Source organism: Taudactylus pleione, unplaced genomic scaffold (genome assembly GCF_031769625.1).
Source record: "Taudactylus pleione unplaced genomic scaffold, aTauple2 ptg000707l, whole genome shotgun sequence".
NCBI classification, from domain to species: domain Eukaryota; kingdom Metazoa; phylum Chordata; class Amphibia; order Anura; family Myobatrachidae; genus Taudactylus; species Taudactylus pleione.
Genome location: NW_028285109.1, coordinates 15,082,617 through 15,107,202, shown reverse-complemented (window position 1 = coordinate 15,107,202; position 24,586 = coordinate 15,082,617). Strand labels below are relative to the sequence as shown.

General features: G+C 42.9%; 2 protein-coding genes across 2 annotated transcripts in view; one reads left to right on the top strand and one right to left on the bottom strand.

The window, feature by feature from the left end:
- Positions 1-2,183, top strand: part of AVEN (apoptosis and caspase activation inhibitor) — a 584,468-nt gene extending 582,285 nt beyond the window's left edge. Inside the window, exons 5-6 of the mRNA XM_088456515.1 lie at positions 278-554; positions 1,904-2,183. Coding sequence (XP_088312641.1) covers positions 278-554; positions 1,904-2,007 — 381 coding nt within the window. The 3' untranslated portion in view covers positions 2,008-2,183. The remainder of the gene's footprint in view (positions 1-277; positions 555-1,903) is intronic.
- Positions 2,184-2,310: 127 nt separating this feature from the next.
- The window catches only part of RYR3 (ryanodine receptor 3), a 763,398-nt gene continuing 741,122 nt past the window's right edge, over positions 2,311-24,586 (bottom strand). The window contains exon 103 of the mRNA XM_088456566.1: positions 2,311-3,768. Within this exon, the coding sequence (XP_088312692.1) occupies positions 3,673-3,768 (96 nt within the window). The 3' untranslated portion in view covers positions 2,311-3,672. The remainder of the gene's footprint in view (positions 3,769-24,586) is intronic.

The window sequence follows — 24,586 nt, the reverse complement described above, 5'->3', positions numbered from 1 at the left end:
ACTTGCAATATAAATGGAATTTTTAAGTGTGCAATTTCAAGAGAAAAACTGTGCAGTGAGAATGCTTCAGTAACTAATGACTATGTTTTCTAAATAAATAGTATATATTACAATTTGGTGCAATTGCGGCTAGTTCTGAAGTGAGAGCAGTTTTACAAATGATGTCGTTGGAACATGTGACAACTGATTTATTTTTTATTTTTTATTATATACAGGAAAAACAAGTATTTGTATTAATGGGTGGAAAAGTAACATAGTGATCATTGATTTTCTGTAGGAAGAGCTGCCTCAGGAGCTCCCTCCATTCATGCTGAAGAGCATTTCAAACATGGCCCCAACTTTCATTGCCCAGTTAGGAACTGGACCTACAGTGGCATCAGATCAAGAGGCAGCTTCCCTACCAGAACCCCAAACGACACAGGACCCCTCTCTGCCAGCCCTGGATGAGGAGCTAGATTTCCTGCTTAGCCTGGAAGCTCCGGTCAGAGAAGAAATGGCAGCATCTCCTGGTGGGACTAAACAGCATGACGAGCAGGTGACATGTGAAGAACATGGTAAGAGTGCCAGGTTGTCATCACTGTACCTGTTTTTTATCAAGAAAAATCTATTATCTGATATGTGAATAAGCAGTATATGAAACATTAACTTAATGATATGTACAAATCACATCTAAAATAGTTGTTTTTATCAGTGTGGCTGTACCAGAGCTTCCATTCTACTAATATCCTCCTGGGGATTGCCTTTCTTCTTTGCACCAGATTTATATGTTATTGTGTATTAAAGGCAGCTTGTACTGTCAGATACTATGTTGCTTCCCCCATTAAACAAGTCTGGATCTTAACAGCTGCCAGAGCAGCTCCAGTTATATAGAAATCTCACGCTGCATCCTCACATGCATGATTGATGAGCCTCTTTCAGTGTGCATTATTCAGAATGGAGTTGAATGCCACATTAACCGCGAAAGCGGTGCCAGGACAATATGTGTAAGCTGGTCTGTCATACTCTGTGGGGAGGATGTCACTCAGAGGGGAGAGAACATGTGACTCTTTAACGGCAAGGAACTGTCAAACCAAGGGAAGATCTAGCCACACCATGGAGGAAGAAATGCAGCCATAGTCTAAGGGGCAGAATCATGTTAAATATATATTTGTCCAACATAAAGTTTAATTTAAACAGAAGGTGACTACACAAAAAGGCAATGGTAGAAAGTACACTTGCCGTTTTGTGTGTCCAGATATGGATTTCATTTATCCCATTGAGATTGAGGATTTGTCAAAAACTACTTTATGGTTTGAGCTACTGAAGTTCAAATAATGTGATCCTGATTGCGAGTCAAGGCCCCCATACATCAGAGATTGATTGCAGCAATCGTGCAATTTGCAATCGATTGTGTATAAAAATCTTTCCCTTTTTCAATCGATTGTGGCAATTCTGCAATCAATTGAAAAAGGGAAAGATTTTTATACACAATCAATTGCAAATTGCACGATTGCTGCAATCAATCTCTGATGTATGGGGGCCTTTAGAGGTCGTCTCTGCTTCAGGGTTACCCAAATCCAGTCCGCAGGGACCTCTAACAGTGCATGTTTTCCATATCTCCTAGTTGGAGCACAGGTGTATTCATTATTGACTAACACATTTTAACAGAACCACAGGTACAGTAGATCTAATTATTTTACTTGTGATTCTGTGAGGAGATCTGTAGACCATGCACTGTTAGCGGTCCCTGAGTCCTGGAGCTGAGAAACACTGCTGTGCTTAGTGGTGTGCATCATCCGTCTGTATAATAGAGACATTCTCAGCTAGTCAGTGTGAGGGTAAGTAATGGACACATCAGTGTATATCTGCATAAACATGTGACAGGTCCAGGTCTATGTACTCATCTCTTATTACTATGTTTTAGCAACCTCTCCTATGAAAGATCATGCCTGCTCAGCTGCCGAGGAGGCACACACAGCTGTGACGCCTGAAGATCTGGAGGATTGGTTGGACAGTATGATCGGATGATGACGTATAATGTGAGCAGTGTTGTGGCTAAGGCTAAATGTCTACAATAAATCTCTTATTCCCATCACATTTGCTACTGGTTGACTTTGAGCAACACTGAATGTTTTAAGTAAAGTCAGCAACCATTCTGCATAAATTATGTAACATACATCATAATCTGATAAACATGCATTACAGCAAACAAAAAGACATCTTGTGTATTTTGTGCGTCTGATTCCTGAAAGCTTTAGCAACAGAATATCCGGAAACCATTTATCTTTCTGGTTTATTCGGAGCTTCTTGTATCACCGGATATCTTGTGTCTGCACAGTAAGACAAACAGCTCAGCTGGTTTATCATTTATTTATTGCGATGGGCACTTTATTGTATTTGAAGAAAAATGCATAAAGGTAGCAGCTTCACTACAGCACTTACCAATGACCAGAAAGCAGTGCTTGAATTTGGCATAAGATTTCCATTTAAGAGAATATAATTTAAGATACATTCCAGTTTCTTTAAATAACCACAAACTGTCATCGAAAGAAAAACTAAGTAGCAACTTAATGCAGTTTCTCATTTCATACAGTAAGACAAAGAACAGCACAATTTTTGTGTATTTCGTCAATCTAATATACTAACATGAAAAAGAAAACATCTTGCATAGCTACGTCTACAGACGGTTAAGGCACTTAATCGATTAAGTTCAGGGTCGAAAAAGTGTTAAGAAGTAACTTTTCCCTTACAATCTTTACCTTCAACTGCCTGAAGCTTCACAACTACTGCTGCTAAACACAAACCTTTGTAGACTAGACTATCTATCTTACATAGGTAAACTTGTATAGCTCAGAGCCCTGGGCAACAGATGTACCCATCAACTCACCTGTAATACCTAAGGCCATAACTGTTTCAGCCTGCGTATGTCCGACTGAATCCTTTCAGGCTCCAGAGAACAAACATTCTCCGAAACAGATGCAGCAAACTTTAATAAACTTGGCGTCTGTGACTAGCATTAGATTTAACATTTTTGTTTTGTATATAGTGAGTGACATAGTCAAAAGCCTCAATATGAAAGTAAAAAACAAGAAATAACCTCTGCATGCTTCTCCAGACACAGAATCAGTATGGCAGAGAGAACTCAACTGTTGGTGGGAAGGTAAATATTGTGCACTGAGTGTGTCAATTAGCCCTTTAATTCTGGGGCAGCCAAATGTGGCATTTTATTTACGAGATGTCTGCCCATGTTTATGTGACTGAGAAAACCAAGAGATGCTGGGGAGCGGGTGCAGTCAGGCTGAATATCAATGGTTTATTCGTAAACTTTTGGCTGTAGCTCTTTTCTGGTTTGTTCCAAAATAAGATCTAGTATTTTTGTTTTTCTTATTATTATTTTCAGTGACTCAACAAATGCAGTATGGTTAATTGAGCATGGTAGAGCATCCATTTATTGATGTACTGTAGTGATCTTTTGTTTGTTCTATAAATCTGGTAATTCATTGCACATTTGTAATGGACCTTTGTATGTAATATACATCCTTGGTTTTATGGAAATTACATAGATCCGCACAAGTAACTTGTGGCCGTGTTGGGCAGAGGAGGTCTAGCAGTAAATGTGCCGCATTGGGCAAGTTTTTGTTCCAGTTTCAGTCCCTTCCCAATGGATTAAGATGTCAGGTTAATGTCAGTTCATTATCCAAGCAGGTCTTCATATTGCTTGCGGAAACAGTCACCGGCTGGGAAGAAGTCCCAGCATCTCTCCTGATACATCTTCCAAACATAAGATTCCTGCAAGACATAAGATATAGTAATGCACAATTATAGGGAGGTGCTTAAAAAGCAGAAATTTAATACAAATACAACTAAAAGCTGCGATAATACATTAATTAGCCGTCTGGCGGGCAAGATGCTGCTGCTGTGACGTGGAGATGCCGCCAAAAGCTCCTCATCTCACCCCCCACTCACTGATGTTTGTACATGGCCCTATGGGGATGCAGGAAAAAATCATCTTGTCCGGAGCAGCCGTGAGTGCAGCATATACGTAACATACAGTCACACTTACTGGCTGGGGTGAGATAATGGAGTTAACCCCTTGCTATGGATCACGGTATGCGTTCAGCAACTCGGCAGTCGGTATGCCACCTCTTACATTACCAACGCCAGAATACCATCGCTGGTCAGAATCCTGGCGCCGTGATGCCGAAGGTAAGTAACGGGGTTGGGGGGAGGCTTAGGTTCAGGCACTAGGGGGGGAGGTTAGGGTAGGGAGAGGGTTAGCATACCGACCAGCAAATGTCGGTTTGTTAGCCCTGTCAGGATTCTGACCGACAGGATCCCGACTGTCGGTATTTCATACTGATTCTGTGGAGCACAAGAAGGGGAATGTAGCTCCTTTATGGCAATATTGTTTATTTAAAACAATACTACAAAGGATTCTGAAAAGAAGCGACATAAGACTCCAAAGGCATATTTATTTATATTTGCAGTCTGCCCCCTGAAAAAAAAGATTAATTATCGCAGCTAATAAGGAATCTTTATTCACCATTGTATTATGTCTGAGCCGATGGGACAGTGGCTGCACTAAGAGCCAGACCAGGCAATCAGCAAAGTGATCGCATATTCGATCTCCTCACTTCCTCCCTCAGACCCTTACCTTACCACCCATGTCAGCGCATGCGCAGTATGTGCATATGGTTATCACTAGGGAGTCATTCATGTCCTGAAAACAAATTGTGTTATGTAGCCCATAGGCTACAATGGCTAACACCATCTGAAGATGGCGGTAGCTGCCGGGACCAAGCTCGTATGATAAATTCGCTAATTAAGCAGCCGAAAACCACACCCATGTTTAGGGGGATATCCCGCAAAATAGCATTGTGTGCCCAAGGGGCCTATGTATTAATAATAGCAGCGCTGACACAATTTTTAACAATCTGTATCAAGATGGATATTTTAATTTTGAATGAAAATATCACCACTATGTACTAAACTTAACCCTCAGGGACAGCGTTAGCAAGGTAGCAATAATTGCTGTCCCTTCGAGTTACTTCCCCGACATTTGTGAAAGACTTCTCTGGGGAAATCTGATACTGCGGATGCGGATAGTGTCAGTCTTTGCTGCCGGACGGAGGCTGCAGGAGACCCTCTCCTCCGAGCCAACCACCATAGACTTAAAGCGGTTTACACCATCTTTGCTTTTCAGAGTTTGATACATAGAGCCAAATGTAATAGGGTGAGAGTTTAGAAAATGTGAGAGTTTAGCAGTAATCTCTCATATTGGTCAAGTTTTATCTTCAAATTGGGAAAACATCTGGATGAAAGTTTAAATCGTGAATTTTTTTGAGTGTGAAAAACATGCGAGTTTGCTCTGTTGCTTTGTTGGCCCAGTTTAGAAAATGTGAGAAAACTCTCACATTTTGTAAACTCTCACCCTATTATATTTGACCCCTTGGGTTCATAATGTAGTCGCTATTGATATAAAGGTGGACTGCGATCTGCAGTGCTAATGAGACTTCTGTGAAATCTCCTGTATTAATTAGTACATAGCAACAATTAACAAAATTATGAACAAAAACGCTTTGATAAACAGGCACCCAAAACTTGAAGCACACTAGCGATAACAGAAAATACACTCTGATGTATCAAACAGGATCAATCTATTTATGAAAAAATGTATAGAATACAAATTCTCATTTATCTATCTGGAAAGAAGGTCATACGGTGTCTTGATCTACTGCTTTATCTCCTGAATTGAATGCTGTTCAGATGCCCGTTGTGTTAGCTTAATGTGTGGATGTGATTTGTTGCTGACATGAAATGTGTACTTTATACATATGCCACTGAGCGAACAAATGGGTACATCAAACGGTCACATATAACATCAGTAGCGCACACGGGGGGGGGTTTCTGAGTACCCAGAAATTCCCCCTGATGACAGCCTCGAGAGCAGACACCATGTGTGGCTGGTAAACTAGGAAATACTGTGCGATGGTAAGTAATGGTGGTTATGGTTTTATTTATATTTTCCTTATACCTATAGATAATTTTAATACAATTTTTGTAATGGATATCCCTTTATGTTGTATGCATTATACATGGAAATTGTTGAGATAGATTATATATATATATATATATATATATATATATATATATATATATATATATATATATATATATAGTATTATGTAGATATATATGCAGTCTCAGGAGTTTGTCAAGACACAAATCTGTTTTCTGATATTTCGGCATTAAAGTAGGTACCAGAAGTAACAACTGAGAGAACTGAGATGCCCAGGCAATATTATGTGCACCCAGCAGGCAGGTCGTACAATGGTGTAAGTAAAAACTGGACATAAGACATTGGCAATAGAGACCTGTGGAAACCTCCTAAATTGTAAAACTTAAAATACTTGCGCGGCAATTGTTGAGATAGGGGCATATTCAATTGGGGGCGAGAAGAGCAAAAATCCCGCTCCTGCAAGGTTTTTCCTGCAGGTGCGGGATTTTTGCTATTCAACTAGGTGCGTTTATTTTCTTTTTTTGCGCGCTGGGAGGTTTTCATTCTCGCACCTTCAGAGCAAGTGTCATTTTTTCTAAAACACTTAATTTTAGGAAAAATGAATGGGACTTGCTCTGGCACCCCAGCGGCACCCCCCAGAGGACTAATTAAGCAATTGAAGTTTCCAATTAGCTTAATTATTCCTTAATTACTTACCTTCTGCTGCACTATCTTCCGCATCCAGCATCGGAAGGCGGATCTTCTGCAGTAGGGTAAGTATGTCAGTGTGTGTGAGTGTTTGTAAGCGTGCATGTGTACCCCTCCAAGTTCCGTGTGCCCCCCGGAATGGGTGCTGGGAGAACTACAGTACATCTCCCAGCAGCCCTTGCCCATCCTACCAGCCCCTGGAGCCTCCCAGCAGCCCCTGGGACTCCAAGCAGCCCCCTCCCCAGTGAGAAGATAGAGGGGAGACCCCCGGGTAGGTCAGTGCAGAATTTTTAATTTTAATTTTTGACGCGGTGCGAGGTTTTCAGAGCTGAAAACCCCACAACCACTTTTTTTTAATTGGATACCGCGGTAATCCAAAATTGGGCGCAAGGTTTTTTCCTCGCTAAACCTTGCGCCCAATTGAATATGCCCCATATTGTTCAATGCTCATTTTAATGTTTGTATTGAAAATTGTCAATTGTTTTTCATATACTAATAGCGATAATATGATTGTGGCTGTACAGGTGCCACCATGATCCTTCTCAAACAGGCTTCCCCATTCTTTTCATGCAAAAGCTATCACCAGGGGCCGTCAGCAATAGATGGGGAAGCTCTGTCCCCTGCGGAAACACCCATTAATTGCCAGATTGGGCTTTTTATCATACGGAGAAGAACCCCAAGAGTGCTGGTTCTCCCTCCATACTAGAAAATCATTATAACAGCACTTGGGGATAAAAAACAAAACAATTCTGAATACACGGTCATATGTTTAGACAATAAACTTTAATATATGCATGAAATGAACATAGGAATAGGCAAGTTCTTATTTTTTTATAATAGTGTCTGCAGAAAGTGAATGGTAGGCAATAAGGCACACACAGTGTTCCAAATTAATTGCAAATTGGATAATAAATACAGTGGAACTAGCAACATAAGGTTAAGTTATACCATAAAGTTCATATTCTACCATTCTCCTCTGATGAAATAACTTAAATAACTGAACTATATGGGGGTGACTCAGGGTCAGATGCATCTGTGAAAATTGACGCATCTCCTGAGTTCAAACTGACTGCACGTGCGTCTGAATCACAAAACACAGTGTGCATATACGCTGCACGATGTTCGTGAAGTCACAAGTAAATCTGTGCATGGTGCATCTTGTGCGAACGACAGTCTAATGGGAAGTAGCATTTCCCAGGCGGCAACTGTGCAGCGAGTATTAAGACGCACGGGGCGGCTGTTTGTGGTGGAAGTGTCGTGGGCATGTATCTAAATGCTCTGTGTGCTTCTGAGCCATGCATAAGGGGAGGGAAGCAGGGCTGGCGCCACACGCTGCTGATTAACCTGCTTATCTAAAATATAACATAGAATGTTGCTGTGTCTGTGATGGTCTAGCGGTGGCCGCAGTGCTGCAGCTACTGCTGTCAGTCACTGTGACAGTGTGCACCGGCAGTACCGCACACTGGTCTCCTCTCTCCGTGCAGCCGGCAGTACCGCACACTGGTCTCCTCTCTCCGTGCAGCCGGCAGTACCGCACACTGGTCTCCTCTCTCCGTGCAGCCGGCAGCACCGCACACTGGTCTCCTCTCTCTGTGCAGCCGGCAGCACCGCACACTGGTCTCCTCTCTCCGTGCAGCCGGCAGTACCGCACACTGGTCTCCTCTCTCCGTGCAGCCGGCAGTACCGCACACTGGTCTCCTCTCTCCGTGCAGCCGGCAGTACCGCACACTGGTCTCCTCTCTCCGTGCAGCCGGCAGTACCGCACACTGGTCTCCTCTCTCCGTGCAGCCGGCAGTACCGCACACTGGTCTCCTCTCTCCGTGCAGCCGGCAGTACCGCACACTGGTCTCCTCTCTCTGTGCAGCCGGCAATACCGCACACTGGTCTCCTCTCTCTGTGCAGCCGGCAGTCTGGTCTCCTCTCTCTGTGCAGCCGGCAGTACCGCACACTGGTCTCCTCTCTCCGTGCAGCATCTGCCTGGACTGCATAACAGCGCTTATGTGCGCTTGCTTTCATATCACCCCTGTGGCGCCTGCCCCCTGGCCGCCTCCATCACTCCCTTAGCTCTTTCTTAGAGAGGGAGGCAGGGGTGCTAGGCTGAAGCTTTGCTAGGGTGCAGAGACCTTGCACTGGCCCTGGAGGGGAGGCCAGTTTCTGAGCGGATCTCTTGCATCTGGCATGGGTCTGGTGCAAGTGCCGATACTGGTGATGATGGCTGTGGGCGGGATAGGCTTGCACTTTCAGACGCACAGATTTGTGACATTACTTTGGCAGATTGGTGTATTAGCATATGAAAGTAAGTACAATGCCGCAGGCGTATAATCAGCCTCTATGTTGGCGTACTATTAAGCTATTGCTACAACTGAGAAAGAGTAGCGGACTTCAGCATGTTTGGCACTAAAGACACGTATGGTTTGCTATAGAGACTGTGGAAATTACACCATGAAGATACATAGGAAGTGGAACCCAGGACTTCAGCTGCAAATTAATTTGCTAAGTGAGTTCCACCATCTCTATTATACAGACTACTACTATTTGCAATGAATTTGTTACATGGAAGCATTAACACCCTTTGCCTCCATTGTTTGTATGCATATGCTTTATGTCTACACGCTTGCTTACTGGTCACTTTCTGCATACACTATGGTCATAATATATGAACGAATCTATTTTTATGTTCAGTTCACACCTGCACTAAATGATACTTTTACTATATTAAAGTTTATTGATTAAAACATATTGTACATTATATTGCAGTCAGAGATTCTGTGTTTTCTGTTGATCCCCAGACGCTGTTACATTGATTTTTGCAGTTTTTGAGTCTATTGAGTTTGCAGTTTCCCTTAACAGCAGCTGGATCTCATCAATTATACTCCGTGCCTGAGGTTACATCTTTTTTATATTTTCTGGTTCTCTCCACATGCCAATAATAGACTAACCACCTTGAAGTGACGTGTGACAGAAGAACCTGGATGGTGATCTTAGCATTTGGGAATAAGGGAAATAAGAGGTCTCTGTGAAATATTCTAATCCTGCTGACTGCTCCTTAGCTTTTATTTTGTAAGTGCAATAAACACTTATGTTTATACCCAATTATCCTATGCAACATTCCTCCAAACAAATATAAATGTAGTAAAGATTGATTCCATTTAATTTTAAACTCCTAATGTGTTGAAAGTTGAATATGTCTCTCATTTACGACAGGAGATTAACAATCTATTCATTTTAATTTTGGAGATAGAAAGGGGACTTTTTCTTAAATATTGCAACTGCTCATGTCTTTATTGTTGGCAATTAGTTTTGGAGATTTCATCTGGCTGCAGAGTGGTTGTTTTACCAGGACAGTGTATAGTATGGTGACTAGAATAACTACTGGTGTGTACTGATGGTGGGAGAGACCTTACTGCCCGAGCTGTGTCTTTGGCTTTCTCTTTTCATGTGCAGTTATCTAATATACAAGAGAGCCCTGTATTTTATACCCCTGTTGGCAGTATATATCTGCATATATTGTAGGATGAGCAGTGCCAATAACTCTATATTGCCATGCTTGCTTGTATTTTGTTTAGTTTTTTTATATGGAGGTTGCATGCTCTTCTAATGTATGTAATCCACCCAAAGGGTCTTAACAAATAATAGCAGCAGTGATTGAATAAATACAGAAGAATGGTCAATCATCTGCTCCGGGAAAAGCAATCTGGTGAAGAGAAAGAGAGAGAGAGAAAGAGAGAAACACATCAGAATGAAGTAATGAACGACGGAACGATCCCTTGTTCTGTCCTTCATTACCTGCAATGGGTCCGTATGGAATATCGTCCAGTTGGACGTGCAGCACAGCTGACCGGGCGATACCGCATGCAACCGCGGGAGCGTGCATATTGGCCATACACACTGAGCGATGCGGCCAATATGACGTTCCGATTCGGCCTGGTAATGACATATAGTGCCGACAGTCTCAGTGTGTAGCCAGCTTAAGGGGGAATTCAATTTGCCGCGGTAATTTGCTGTGGCTAATTGATCCTCTGGGGGTTATTCAATTGTCCCCGAGAGCCGGCACTATCTGGAATTTTTTCTCATCTGCCCAGAGGCAAGCAAAACATAATCCCAGATTAAGTGCCGTTTTTTTTGGCCGTGATTGCGAAAATGCATGGATCCAGGAACTTATACCAAATTGGCCTGAAAACGGGAATTTTTTGGTGCTGTAAAAACAGGGGGGGTCATTAGATTGTCTGGAAAAAAAATTGCGGTAAAGTCACTTTTTTACCGCACAAAAAATTATCAGGTGTAATTGAATTCCCTTTAAGAGGAATATTTACTGTGTGCCAGTTTCAATTTCAGAACTTCGAAATCATCATGATATCTACCCTTGGAGGCAGCTCTACTTCCTGAGTTGTACATCCATTACTTTCAGCAAGGTATATAGGTGGGAGGTGGGACTGGATTCCTACAATATGTTAGTAAAAATCATTAAGTCTTCAGATTCCTGGTTATCAGTGTTGTATGGACATGAACAAGGATTGCAGTAGAGGAAATAATTGCAGATACTGATTAGCGGGCAGAGGTCAGGAAAGCTGCAGTCAGTCTTATTATCAGACATAATCTTCCCTGACCAGCGCTTGTACTTTCAGGGTGCATAGAAAGAGTCTGGTGTCATTACTGGGAGGACAATAATTCAGTCATGATAGAGACTTTCTGTGATATCAGCATCACTTCAACACTTAGCAGGTTAATTGTTTGGTTATTTATAACCTGTAGCCACCAGAATTGTTTCATAATTTTAGTTAATTATCAAAAAATGGGAAATGTGGACATGATGGTTTGAATTTCTACAGTAAATGTCGGGATCCACAGGTATGTATATTAGATAGATTGGTGGTTCCCTGGGAATTACATTTTTGTACTTACTCCAAATTTAAGGAGACTTGTGAAACGTGCTGGGTACCACCCAAAGGGGAAAGGACTTGTCTTCTTTATAACACTCTCCTGACTTGGGGATCTTGATTCTTACAGCTTCAGTTACATTTGACTCTGCTCTTTGCTTTAATAATCACATCCAGTTTCTGCCATAGTCTTGTGGCCTTACTCTACCTCTGAAATTGTTGCAACTAAAAACTCTTAACTATTTCTCATAATCACCCACATCAACTACTGCAACCCCTGTCTGACCAGCATTCCCTCACCTTCTGCCCTTGCTCCCATGGTAAGAATGATCTTCCTCTTCTATGGGTCAACACCCACCACAACAATATACACTGGTTTATATTATCCACAATCCAAATAAAATGTCTCAACATGAACAACACAACATCTTCATACATCTCAATCCTCCTCTAAGGATATTTTACATCTGCATGTGGCCCACGCCTGGTCTTCTCTCTTACAGCCAAGTCTCACTATCTCTGAAATCTTTAGATTTTTTTTGTTCCAGTCTTTGACAACATAAAAGGACCTTGGCATGTCTTCATTTGTAAGTAGTAACCTTGATCCCTACTGTAGACTTAAGAGAGTTAATTAATTGGTTTACTGAAGGTTAGGACTGCAGGTTTCACATGTTTTATCAAGGTGAGGAAAGTCCCAAGGGAGCTGAAATGTCACTCTGGTATTCATGATTACATCTGAATTTAATGTGGTCTTCAATACTGACGTGACATTTCAATCACCATTGGGATCTTTATCAATTCGATAAATATGATGTGCACCATCTGATAAAGAAGGAAAAAAAAAAGTTTGTAAATAAACTCCAATATGACTCTAACAGACCTGAAGGAATACTTATACTACCAAATATAAAATCTATAATGTAAAGCTGTTTGTTAATATTTGTATGAACATAAAAGTGGTGTTATTGTGAGGCATCATCCTTCATTTTGTCTCATGTATGTTGTAAAGGAGCTGAAGAAAGTCTGAGGATTCTCTACAACTGGCCTCTTATGGCGCGCCCAGGTTACTATTTAATCAGTATGTGGTCTGCCTTTTATCCATGAATATCAAATTGCAGTTCCTCAGATTCTGGTTAGCTTCTCATAAATATGAGCTGAAATGTCAGTGTATGAATCATTTATTACATTTTGTTGAAACTAAACCATTAAAAAGGTACTTTCTCACTTTTAAACTTGAGTTGAGATTTATCTTCACTATCTGAAAGAAGCAGTGCTCAGACACTCTCTAAAGGGCAAATGCGTTACAATAAATACATATTTTACTATTAGGTAAGTAGGTTTATTTTAGTTCAGTTGTGGTACATCCATCGTCTTTAGAAACACCCCACTAATAATAGCTCTTTGTTATATATATATATATATATATAAATATCTCATTTGATAAACACACACACATATATACAGATGTGTCATCATACATCTAGCCTCAATACCCCACACAGCGTGACTTGCCTGGCGTGAGTGACCTGCCAGGTAACGCGAGACTCTGCTAGCGCCGGGTGTATTGTTTTGCTGAAAATGCGTCTAATGTTGCAATGCAATGCGACCAGGAGACTGTGCTGATTAATTTGATATGCAACACCTGTATATCTGTGTGCACCTTAAGGCAACATCAGGAACAGATCGCTGCAATCCGGCATTGCAGGATCGGTGAAATCCAACATGTTAGATTTCACAGATATGCCGATCATGATCAAAAAATGATCGCGATTGGCACATTGTAAAAGTTAACATGTAGAATTTCACAGATCCTGCGACGGATCGCGGAACATCGATGGAAATGGAATGTTACGGCAAGCATACGGTGGAGAAACAATTAGCCGTGCTGCAGTATTTCGGTGGTGGAAGTACTTCAAAGAGGGTAATACGCAAGTGACTGACTAAGCGCGTTCTGGGAGACCATCCACTGTGGTTACAGATGTCAACATTACCAAAGCTGTGAAGATGTTGCAAAATGACAGAATGAGATGCCAAGTGAATACGAAAGTTTTTATAAAGTTAACCTTCTAACATATTGTGACAAAGGAACTGAAAATGCATCGTGTGTGTGCCAGGTGGGTACCCAGAAATCTCACAGAAGAGCAGATGCAACAACGAGTTGAATCGTGCAAAAACACCGTTCGAAAGGCGGAGACAACATCAATTGTGACGTGTGACGAATTGTGTATTCGTCATTATGATCCAGAATCCAAACAGTCCAGGGTATGGAAACACGCAAATTCACCTCCGCCCAAAAAAATCTGTGTGTTTCCTTCGGCGTGTAAAGTCATGCTTCTGCTGTTCTTTGATGCACACGGTATGATCCTACAGAACTGGGTTCCTCCATGGACAGACAATTAATGTTGACTACTATGCAAATGTCCTAAAAATCCATTTCGTGGAGCCATGAGGAAGAAAAGACATTTGCGGAAGAAACAGTGGATTTTGCTCCAAGACAATGCCTGACCACGGGGTACAGTCAGTATCCCGGCGGCATCCCGACTGCCAGGATGCCGAAGGTAAGTGGGATGGGGGTTAGGTTTAGGGGTGGGTTAGGCACTAAGGGGGGAGGGTTAGGTTAGGTCCAGGCACTAGGGAGGGGGTTAGGGTTATGCACCAAAGAGGGAGGGTTAGGGTAGGGAGAGGGGGAGGGTTAGCATACCGAACAACAAGTGTCGGTATGCTAGCCCTGTTGGGATGCCGGTGTTGGGTTTCTGACAGCCGGGATCCCGACTGCTGGCATCCCAAACCCCGACCGCAAGTTGCCATTGTTGCATTGGCAGCACTGACAATTAATGGGACAGCACTGGAACCCCTCCATATAGCCCAGACTTAGCGCCCTGTGGTTTCTGGGCATTCCCAACCCTGAAAAAACAACTGCGCGGAAAGAAGTTCTCAACAGTTGATGAAGTGAAAAATGCCACAGCTGCAACACTAAAAGTAATGCCACAAAACAGCCTACAGCATGTATTTGAATCAGTCTCATTACTTTTCAATCAGCCCTTGTACATATACTGTTATGGATCTTTTAATGTATTCTATTTGCTTCATGCTAAATTTAAAAGGAAGTAGTTAGTATTTTGTGTAATAATTTTGGTTTGACTTAAGGCGCCTATCCATTACACGACTTTGTGAACAATGCGACCAAAACCTACTGGTTTTGGTCGGATCGTTCTAAAATTCTTGTAATGGATAGCCGGCAAGGATCAGCGATACGCGTGCACGCTGGGTCCTTGCCGACTCCGACTATCTACGGAACATGCCCGTCAACCTGACGACGATAGTCAGGTTCGGCATGTTCAGAGATAGGAGGTCGGATTCCTGCACTGATTGACGTTCAGTGAATGCCGTTCAGTGCGGGCACCGCACCTCGGCGACCTGAAGGTCTGAACGCTAGTCGTTCAGTCTTTCAGGTCGCCTAGTGCACAAGTTCTCAAACTCGGTCCTCAGGACCCCAAACAGTGCATGTTTTCCAGGTCTCCTCACAGAATCACAGCTGAAATAATAAGCTCCATCTGTGGATCTTTAAAATGTGTCAGTGAGTAATGAATACACCTTTGTACCTGCCAGGTGACCTGCAAATCGTTACATATGGGGTCCTGAGAACCTCAGGCCTAGTGGATAGGACCCTTAACTTACTGTGTTACAGGAATGAAGCTCACAAAGGTTACATTAGTGTATAACATGCATTAGCACAACAGCATTTAGCATAAAACTACAGCAAACTCATTGCACATACAATTTTTAAACTCCAGTTTATCAATGTACATAAGTAAAGTTATGCATTTGTCCACTAATGTAGTATTATATCTAATTCGCAAAGAAAATGGGCTTGGTCATGCGGCATGGAGGTGTCGTTTCTCGGCACTCTGGGGCTTGCCCAGCGCTCGGGAACCTGCTGGGCTGCTCCTGGTCACTCATGGGCCAGCCCAAGTGTCAGGGTCCATCTCACACAGTCACTCACAGTCCGGCCTGTGTGCTGGGGTCCGTCTCACTGCCGAGTGGCGTGACTCACTCGGCGGCACAGGCATGCAGCTAACGGCGGCAGTACGGGGGTTGAGTGGTACGGCATACTGGCTACTAATTTCTTAATGGTACGCCGTACTGCCTTGCTTGCACTACTGATTACAACTAGGGGCCTGAGTCTGAGTTGAGAAAAAGGAAAACAAAAAAAACACAACCTAATAACTGGAACAAACCATGCTGCGATGCAAGGGGTGCAAATAAATGTGAGTTTCGCATGGAAGGTAACTATAGCTGCTTTAGCATGTTGCACACAATTGCTGGACAGCTTTATTTTTACATTACAAATTTATATGCGAGTTTGGACACTCCCAAACCTAAATCTCTCTGCACATTATATATATGCCCCCTCCGCATGCAGTCCAACATAGTTTGCCCAGGTGCACCGTTATACCCCTTTTACACCACAGCTAAAACCCAGGTTATTGCTAGGTTAACACGGGTTGCTGCTAGGTGTAAAAGGGGCCTGTGTTGAAATCCCAGGCCATGTGATCCGGGTAGCTTGCAGGGTTTAACACGGGAATGACCCGTGTAACCCTGCGCTGTAAACGGGTAACCTGTGTCGTCTGACCGGGTTCCTTTTACAACACAGGGAGATCCGGATTTCCTGGCACTTGGAGATGATATCACAGGTGCCGACCTGAGATTAACCTGGGTTTGCACCACAGTCTGGAGAGGGGTATGTCCTGGGTCTGATCCAGTTTGGAACCATGATCCAAATCCCCGGTCAGACCTGGACTTGGGAGTAAAGCAAGAGAGAACAAGTGACATGCCTTTTACACCTAACTCAGAATCAGCCAAAATGTATAAAGAGCTTCCATACACATATATCAGTTTGGTAATGAAAATTGCAACTAGATTTGATTACCAAATCTATACAAAACATTGTGTTCAACTCAATTGATCGCTGATTTAATTGGCCTATAAAGTATTTGTTTGGAAAAAAGAATGCATGCACATAGCCTTAGGATATAGGTATGCCATAGGTCATTGTGTTTATCAAAATACGGTCTTGAGATGGTGATCTAAGTATGTCTTGTCTCAAGGTCAATCTCAGTTTTTTTCTGTCTTTCCATAAATATACTGACATGTCAACAATGGAAGAAGTCAGATGTTACAAGTACCTAGGACTCCAAGACCTAGGCGCAGTGAGTGGTCATCTCACAGTCGAAGTTACACCACTTGGAAACACATATTCAGTATAGGAAATCATGTTATGTCAGATAATGAAAAAGATTTGTATGGGCGAGGGTTATCTATATTATTATCTTATCATCTTATCAGCACTCTCATGCTGCCCATATAGCTAGGGTCTGATTCCTCGTTCTGCCAGTGCCAATTATCAAAACGGCCAATCCGTAGACATTGCTGATCCGTGGGCAGATTGGGGGGGAAAGCATGTCAACAATCACTGACTAGCAGATTCCCCGACCTCGGCAGAAAGGGGAATTGGGGCAATCCATCGTAGCTGTAAGGGTCCCCTAAGATTTATTGTAAAGAAGATATAATATGTGTCACACACAATTTCTCACGTTTTCCACTATACCATCTACATAGAATCTCCCCAGCTTAAATTAAAAAAAAAAAAAAGTCTAATGAAGCATGTGGAGGACGGTTGTTTAGTGAAGGATAAGGATGATGCTCTGACAGCAACCCGGCAATGCTATTTAGAGATCTGTGTTAGATTTATAGCCAGAGCTCCATTTAAAGATGAACAATAGCATCTACTTGCCCAATAAACAAGTAATTCCATGACTGACTGCTCACCTATTTATTAGACATCCAGTTACGATTCAGCTGTGTCAGCTTGCCATAAATATATGAAGTCACAGAAGAGTACCCATAAAATGGAGAATTGTGCTTTAATTCCATAGGAGACAGTTGATAAACCTTGGGGCATAGTGGGCTCCTTCCCTGCATACAGTACACCATTGCCTGTCAGAAGAGCTCCACTTATATTTAACCAAGCCCCTCTGGAGAGCAAAGAGAAGGACGAACAAAAAATAAGAAAGAACGACCTCCTTCTAAAAGAAATGCAACAATGAATAGCGTCGTGAAGGGTGGGCGTCCAAAGTCCAGTGGACTTAGAAAAGTGAATTTTTGTACTTATGTTAAATCAATTTCTTTTAGACCTCCAATTTGGGGGACACTGGGTAAATGTTGGGGACATCATAAAGCTGCCTCTTAATAGTGGGTATGTTCAATGGAAGCAGTGCAAATCACCCTTTTTAAAAAAACTGGCATCCCTAAATGCAAACACACAATAGGTGTAGAATCTCCATGACATGCCGCCCATAATGCTTTCATCAACCTGGTACATTGTGCCTTGAGATTTTCAGGACCTGGCTACCTAGCCCAGAGCAAGTCTAACTAATAGTGGAAGTAATCAATCCAAGAATGGACTGTTTGGAAGTCGGCCAACCAACCTCTTTTTTGACTATTGTGGTCTAACTTAATCTAGCAGCTCCTGTTCTGTTTTGGATTCCCTGGACTCTTATGTTGGCTCTGTTTGGCTTTCTTTTCAGGTCTAATACTCCAGTCTATGTTCCTGACTACAGATTTGCTTAAAACTTTAGCTACCTGTTCCAAATCTGCTTGTTTACCCATGTAAAACACTTCAAACCTGGACTTGGAGTTTGGTTCTGTTTTTGTCCATGGCTGCCAGCCGCTGGGATCCTATTCCTAAAAGCACATTGCTGCAGACTCTCATCTGCAAAGAGATTTATTTGTAGTTTTGGAATCTACAATACCCAGCACTTACTATTAATAATTATTATATATATATATATATATAGACTTACCGCTCAGCAAGCCCAGCCTGTCTACAATCAGCGGTCAGCACTGCCCCCAGCAATACCGACGGGCACTATAAGGTTGGAATATTGCTAACTGTGATTCTGTACATCCACTACAGGATCGTATGTATGTTATACCAGTAGCGTGGCCACACTTTCTGCATTTACATAAATTGGTTATATAAAGATGAAGATACACTTTTGAGAAAAACATTCTTATGATCCAGTGCTGGGACGCCAGCAATTATTCATTCCTATTTACTTGCTCAATTATATATTTGTAGATTCAATCAAGCTGCTATTTGTTTGTTTTTAACAGTTTTATTAGTCACCTATCATATAGTCACAGCTAATTGTATCATTAGAACTTTCAATTGAATCTGTACATTTACTTGTTTTAATATACATTGACACATTGTTATTTATAAATCAAGATTTTTTTATATTTCAACAAGCCTCCTACACATTTCATCAGAGAGCGAATAATACTATCTTTGTTCTATATTCTATTGGTATTTATTCCCACCTTGCGCAGTAACTATATGTTTTGTTATCTCATCTGCAGTTGCCTGTGACACGTTGTTAAAGCCAGACAGTATAAATTCAGGTAAAAAAAAAGAGGCCATGGCCTAACAGGTCTAGCCTTGGTGGAAGCCACCTATATTGATCCTCCGCTGTATAGAAAATGTCTGTGTACCATGATCTGCATGGCCAATATATATTAACTATGATGACTGGAATCCCTTCCTGTTTGCTTTCTGTAGTACCCTCTGGAGCATTGCAACTGGATTAAACAAATAAAAGAGTAGGAAATACCACGGCACTGACATTGCACCCATCAGAAACACCATCAGATCCCTGGTTCTGGCACCAAAGTTTTGCACCTTATGGTTCTGAGACACATTGATAGATGGCTTACACCTCTTTACCACCAGCTGAAGAAAGTCTTCTGGATGAATGGTCCACTCCTCAAATTGAAGGTCCTGGCGACCGAGAAAATCAGTTTCTAAGACGTCTACAGCCAAAATGAACAATGCCAAAGGGTCTCTGTCACAGCTTGAGCACATCTGATACCCCATGGTAAATGAGGTATGCCACTGCTGTGGCATTGTCTCCGAGGATTTTTACTAGCTTTAAGCAGAAGTGATTGTGTCTGCTAACTCAGCCTTAAAAAAGCTCCAAAACAATCAGAAATCTGGACCTCCAAGATCAAATGACCATAAAAGCAAGCCCGAAGCATGACCTGCTCCCCAACCCCAAAGTCTGATATCAGTGTCATCTTCAAAGATGTGCAAAAGATTGTCTAAGAAATTATAGAAACATAGTCACCCATGAACTTTAGAAGAGTGGCTATCATGGCCATGATCATGGACACTTGTAGAGCTGTTGTATGACCAATGGTGATGCCAGTTCTGAACCCAAACAGGAAAGGATCTGCTGTCCCTTCCATATGGGGATGTGCAAATAGGCATCTGTGATATCCATAGACATCATCAACTTGCTGTTCTCCATGCTGTAAGTGACACACCTCGGGGACCATCATGAACCTCTCCACTCTAAAATGGGTGTTCAAGGACTACAAGTTCACAATGGGACAAAAAGACCCATCTGGTTTCTGAAAAAGAAAGAGATTGGAGTTCCAACCTCTTTTTTCTATCCAGACCTGGTAAGACAACCCCAAAGAATGTAAAGATTTAATGATTTCCTACAGAACAAGATGTTTTACACTGTCTATGCTAAGATCTGTGGTGAAAAATCATCTGGTAGAGGAGCCCAGGAGATCTATGAGATATCCCTGGCTCACAATGCTTCTCATCCAGGGGCATCTGTAGTGGAATTGAACCACTAATCCCGGAAGAAAAGGAGATCCTGGGTGAAACTGTTACATATCATGCAGACTACTTTTCGGGCTTTTTTGAATCTGGATAACAGCCTGTCTGCCTCTCTACTGACTCTAATGAAGGACAGAGGACTTATCTTTAAAACAATGACCTCCTGTCAACTGTGGGACAAGTCTAAAACTAGGGACCCATAGGAATTGGTTGATAACAAAAAGGCTTGGCATTGAGCTCTTGAAATTATCCACATCATCTAATTTCACAATGATTTTGACTACAGCTATGTGGTTGCAAGAGTCATTGGACATTTCTGAAAATTATTAAGTGGTCTGTGAATTATCTAGCTCTGTACTGAACAACATCCTACCCAAGGCCGGACTGGCCATCGGGCACTTCTGGCAAATGCCAGAAGGGCCGATGGCCAAATGGGTCGCTTTGGCTGAGCACAGGCTTACCCGGCAGTACAGCCTCCCAGGTGGCACCTTGCTCAGCAAGCAGATTTCACGAATGCGCGGCCGCATCATTGCGTAATGACGTCATGACGCAGTCACGTCATGACGCGGCCGCGCATTTCTGAAATCTGACTGCTGAGCAAGGCGCCGCCCGGGAGGCTGTACTGCAACCAAGCTCGATGGCAATGGGATGGAATCTGGGACGGGGGAGCGCTATGCAGGCTGTCTGCTGCCCAGGAGGTGGAGCCACATAAGGAGTGCATGCCATTCAGAGGAACCTGCATATGGTGACACTAGGTAAAACCTCTGCACACTCCAAAACTACTGTACATGCGGTATCTCTCTCTCTGCCATCAATTTCCTTCTGTCTCTCTCCCATCTCACCTTATTCCTCCTCCTTACTCTCTATTCCATCTCCCCTGATTTCTTCTCTCTTTTTTTCTGTTTATCCCTATTGCCCTCTCATCTCCACCTATTCCTAAACTCTGCTGCCTGCCCTTGTTCCTCCTGTCTCCATTCTCCCCTTATTCCTACCCTCTATCTCCCATTTTCCCCTATTCCTCCTCTCTCTCCCAGCTCCCCCTCTTTCTCCTATGGGCTTGATTCAATTCAACGAAAATTGAATAGCACTGGGAATGAGCTCCCGAAGCTATTCAATTCTGCGCGTTGTTAGGTCGGAGAATGCCCTTCTCCCGCCCCTCGCGCCTTAAACAAGGTGTTTATTCGCGAGAACAGGCATTCTCCGAATAAACTTCCCGGCGCGATGCTGTTTCCACCGCGCTAAAAGCAGAAAACAGCATTGTGCCTGGACTTTTGTCAGATTTTTGCTTGCATCCCAGGATGAGGGTTACGAGAAGAAATCCTTAGTCGCCTTAGCAGCGCGCTGATTTGAATAGCTCCGGGAGCTCATTTCCGGCGCTATTGAATTTACGTTGAACTGAATCGAGCCCAATGTCTTTTTCAGCTTCCCCTCTTTCTCCTATGTCTCTCCTGGCTTCCCCTATTCCTTCTCTCTCTCCCAGCTTCCCTTATTCCCCGTCTCTCTCCCATCTCCCCTATTCCTTCTCTTTTTCCCAGGTTCTCCTATTTCTCCTATGTCTCTCCCGGCTTCCCCCATTCTCTTTCTCTCTCTCCTTTCCCTCTCTGTCCTATGTCTCTCCCGTCTCCCCTTATTCCTCTTCTCTCTTTCCCAGATTCCCCTATTTCTCCTATGTCTCCCCCTATTCCTCTTCTCTCTCCCAGCTTCCCCTCTTTCTCCTATGTCTCTCTCGTATCCCCCTATTCCTATTCTCTCCTTCCCAGGTTTCCCTATTTCTCCTATGTCTCTCCTGGCTTCCCCTCTTTCCCCTGTCTCTCCCAATTCCTCTTCTCTCTCCCAGCTTCCCCTCTTTCTCCTATGTCTCTCCCAGCTTTCCCCATTCTCTCTCTCTCCTTTTCCTCTCTGTCCTATGTCTCTCCCGTCTCCCCTTATTCCTCTTCTCTCTTTCCCAGGTTCCCCTATCTCTCCCTATTCCTCTTCTCTCTCCCAGATTCCCCTTTATCTCCCATATCTCTCCCATCTCCCCCTATTCCTCTTCTCTCTCCCAGCTTCCCCTCTTTCTCCTATCTCTCCCGGCTTCCCTCATTCCTTCTCTCTCTCTCTGCTTTCCCTGTCTGTCCTATGTCTCTCCTGTCTCCCCCTATTCCTCTTCTCTCTCCCAGATTCCCCTTTATCTCCTATGTCTCTCCCATCTCCCCCTATTCCTCTTCTCTCTCTCGTCTTTCCCTATTCCTTCCTACTCTCTCCCAGCTCCCTTCTCCTATGTCTTTCCCAACCTCCCCAATTTCTTCTCTCCTGGCTTCCCCTATTCCTTCTTTATCTCCCAGCTTACCCTATATGTCCTATGTCTCTCTAGCTTCCCCAGTTCCTCCTCCCTTTCTCTCGGCTCAACCTGTTCCTTCACTCTCTCGTGGCTCTCCCTTTTTCTGCTCTCTCCCGGTTCAACCTATACCTTCTACCTTCTCTTTCTCTCCTGGCTCTCCCTATTTCTTCTCTCTCTCTTCCCACTTCCCATATTTCTCCTATGTCTCTCCTGGCTCCCCATATGCCCTCTCTCTCTACCCCAGTTCCTCCTATTACTCCTCTCTCTCTCCTGGCTCTCCCTAATTCTCTTATGTTGGGTCCCCTCTTTCTTTCTCTCTCCCCAGCTGCCCAAATTCCTCCTTTCTTTTTCTCCTGGCTCCCCCCTTTCCTCCTCTCTTTTTCCTGTCCCTCTATTTCTTTTAGTATGTTGCTATTTCAAACCTTCAGATCCATGTAGTATTAATATTAATTGTATACAATATATTTTTTATTATATTTCTATTTTATAATATTTGGTATGTGCAAATATTCATGTTTGTGTATGTGACTAAGGGACACTACTGTGTGACGTAACATGAGTATGGGGCACTACCGTGTGACGTAACATGAGTATGGGGCACTACCGTGTGACGTAATGTGAAAAAGAGACACTACTGTCTGACGAAAGGTGAAAAAGGGCACTACTGTGTGATGTAAAATGAATAAGGGACACTACTGTGCAGTAGTGTAGTGTGACTAAAGGACACTACTCTGTTTTGTAGTGTGACTATGGGGCACTAGCGTGTGACGTAATGTGAAAAAGGGACACTACTGTGTGACGTAACGTGAGTATGGGGCACTAAAGTGTGACGTAATGTGAAAAAGGGACACTACTGTGTGACGTAATGTGAGTATGGGGCACTAACGTGTGACGTAATGTGAAAAAGGGACACTAACGTGTGTCGTTATGTGAAAAAGAAACACTACTGTGTGACGTTATGTGAAAAATTAGGTGGCTACACCCCTTCCCAGCGAAAACCACACCTGAATTTATTTTGCGCATGACTGCGGCACGCGCTCTCCCTGCGGCACGCGCTCTCCCTGCTTCACCTATAGGTGGCGGCACAAATGCTCTTCTTAAAATGTGTAGTTATGGCTCTGCTTTGGTGTGCACAGATGTGTCCTCTGCGTTCAGCACCCCTGTCCTAAAAAAGTCCTATAGTGACCACTATCTAATCTTCTACAACTGCTAAACTAGGGCTTGGGAAAATGCCTTCCCCTTTCCTTGTGTATGACCTACACCAGTGAAGTGCCAGCTTTACCTACAGTCAGGTCCATAAATATTGGGACATTGACAGAATTTTCAGATTTTGGCCTCTATTCACCACCACAATGGTTTTGAAATGAAACAAACAAGATGTGCTTTAACTGCAGACTTTCAGATTTAATTTGAGGGTAATTACATCCAAATCGGGTGAACGGTGTAGGAATTACAACAGTTTCAATATGTGCCTCCCACTTTTTAAGGGGCCAAAAGTAATGGGACTATCAACTCAAAAGCTATTTCATGGACAGGTATGGGCTATTTCCTCATTATTTCATTATCAATTAAGCAGGTAAAAGGTCTGGAGTTGATTCTAGGTGTGACATTTGCATTTGGAATCAGTTGCTGTCGACTCTCAATATGAGATCCAAAGAGCTGTCACTATCAGTGAAGCAAGCCATAATTAGGCTGAAAAATCAAAACAAACCCATCAGAGAGATAGCAAAAACATTAGGTGTGGCCAAATCAACTGTTTGGAACATTCTTAAAAAGAAAGAACGCACCAGAGAGCTCAGCAACACCAAAAGACCCGGAAGACCACGGAAAACAACTGTGGTGGATGACAAAAGAATTATTTCCCTGGTGAAGAAAAACCCCTTCACAACAGTTGGCCAAATCAAGAACACTCTCCAGGAGGTAGATGTATATGTGTCAAAGTGAACAATCAAGAGAAGACTTCACAAGAGTGAATATAGAGGATTCACCACAAGATGCAAACCATTGGTGAGCCA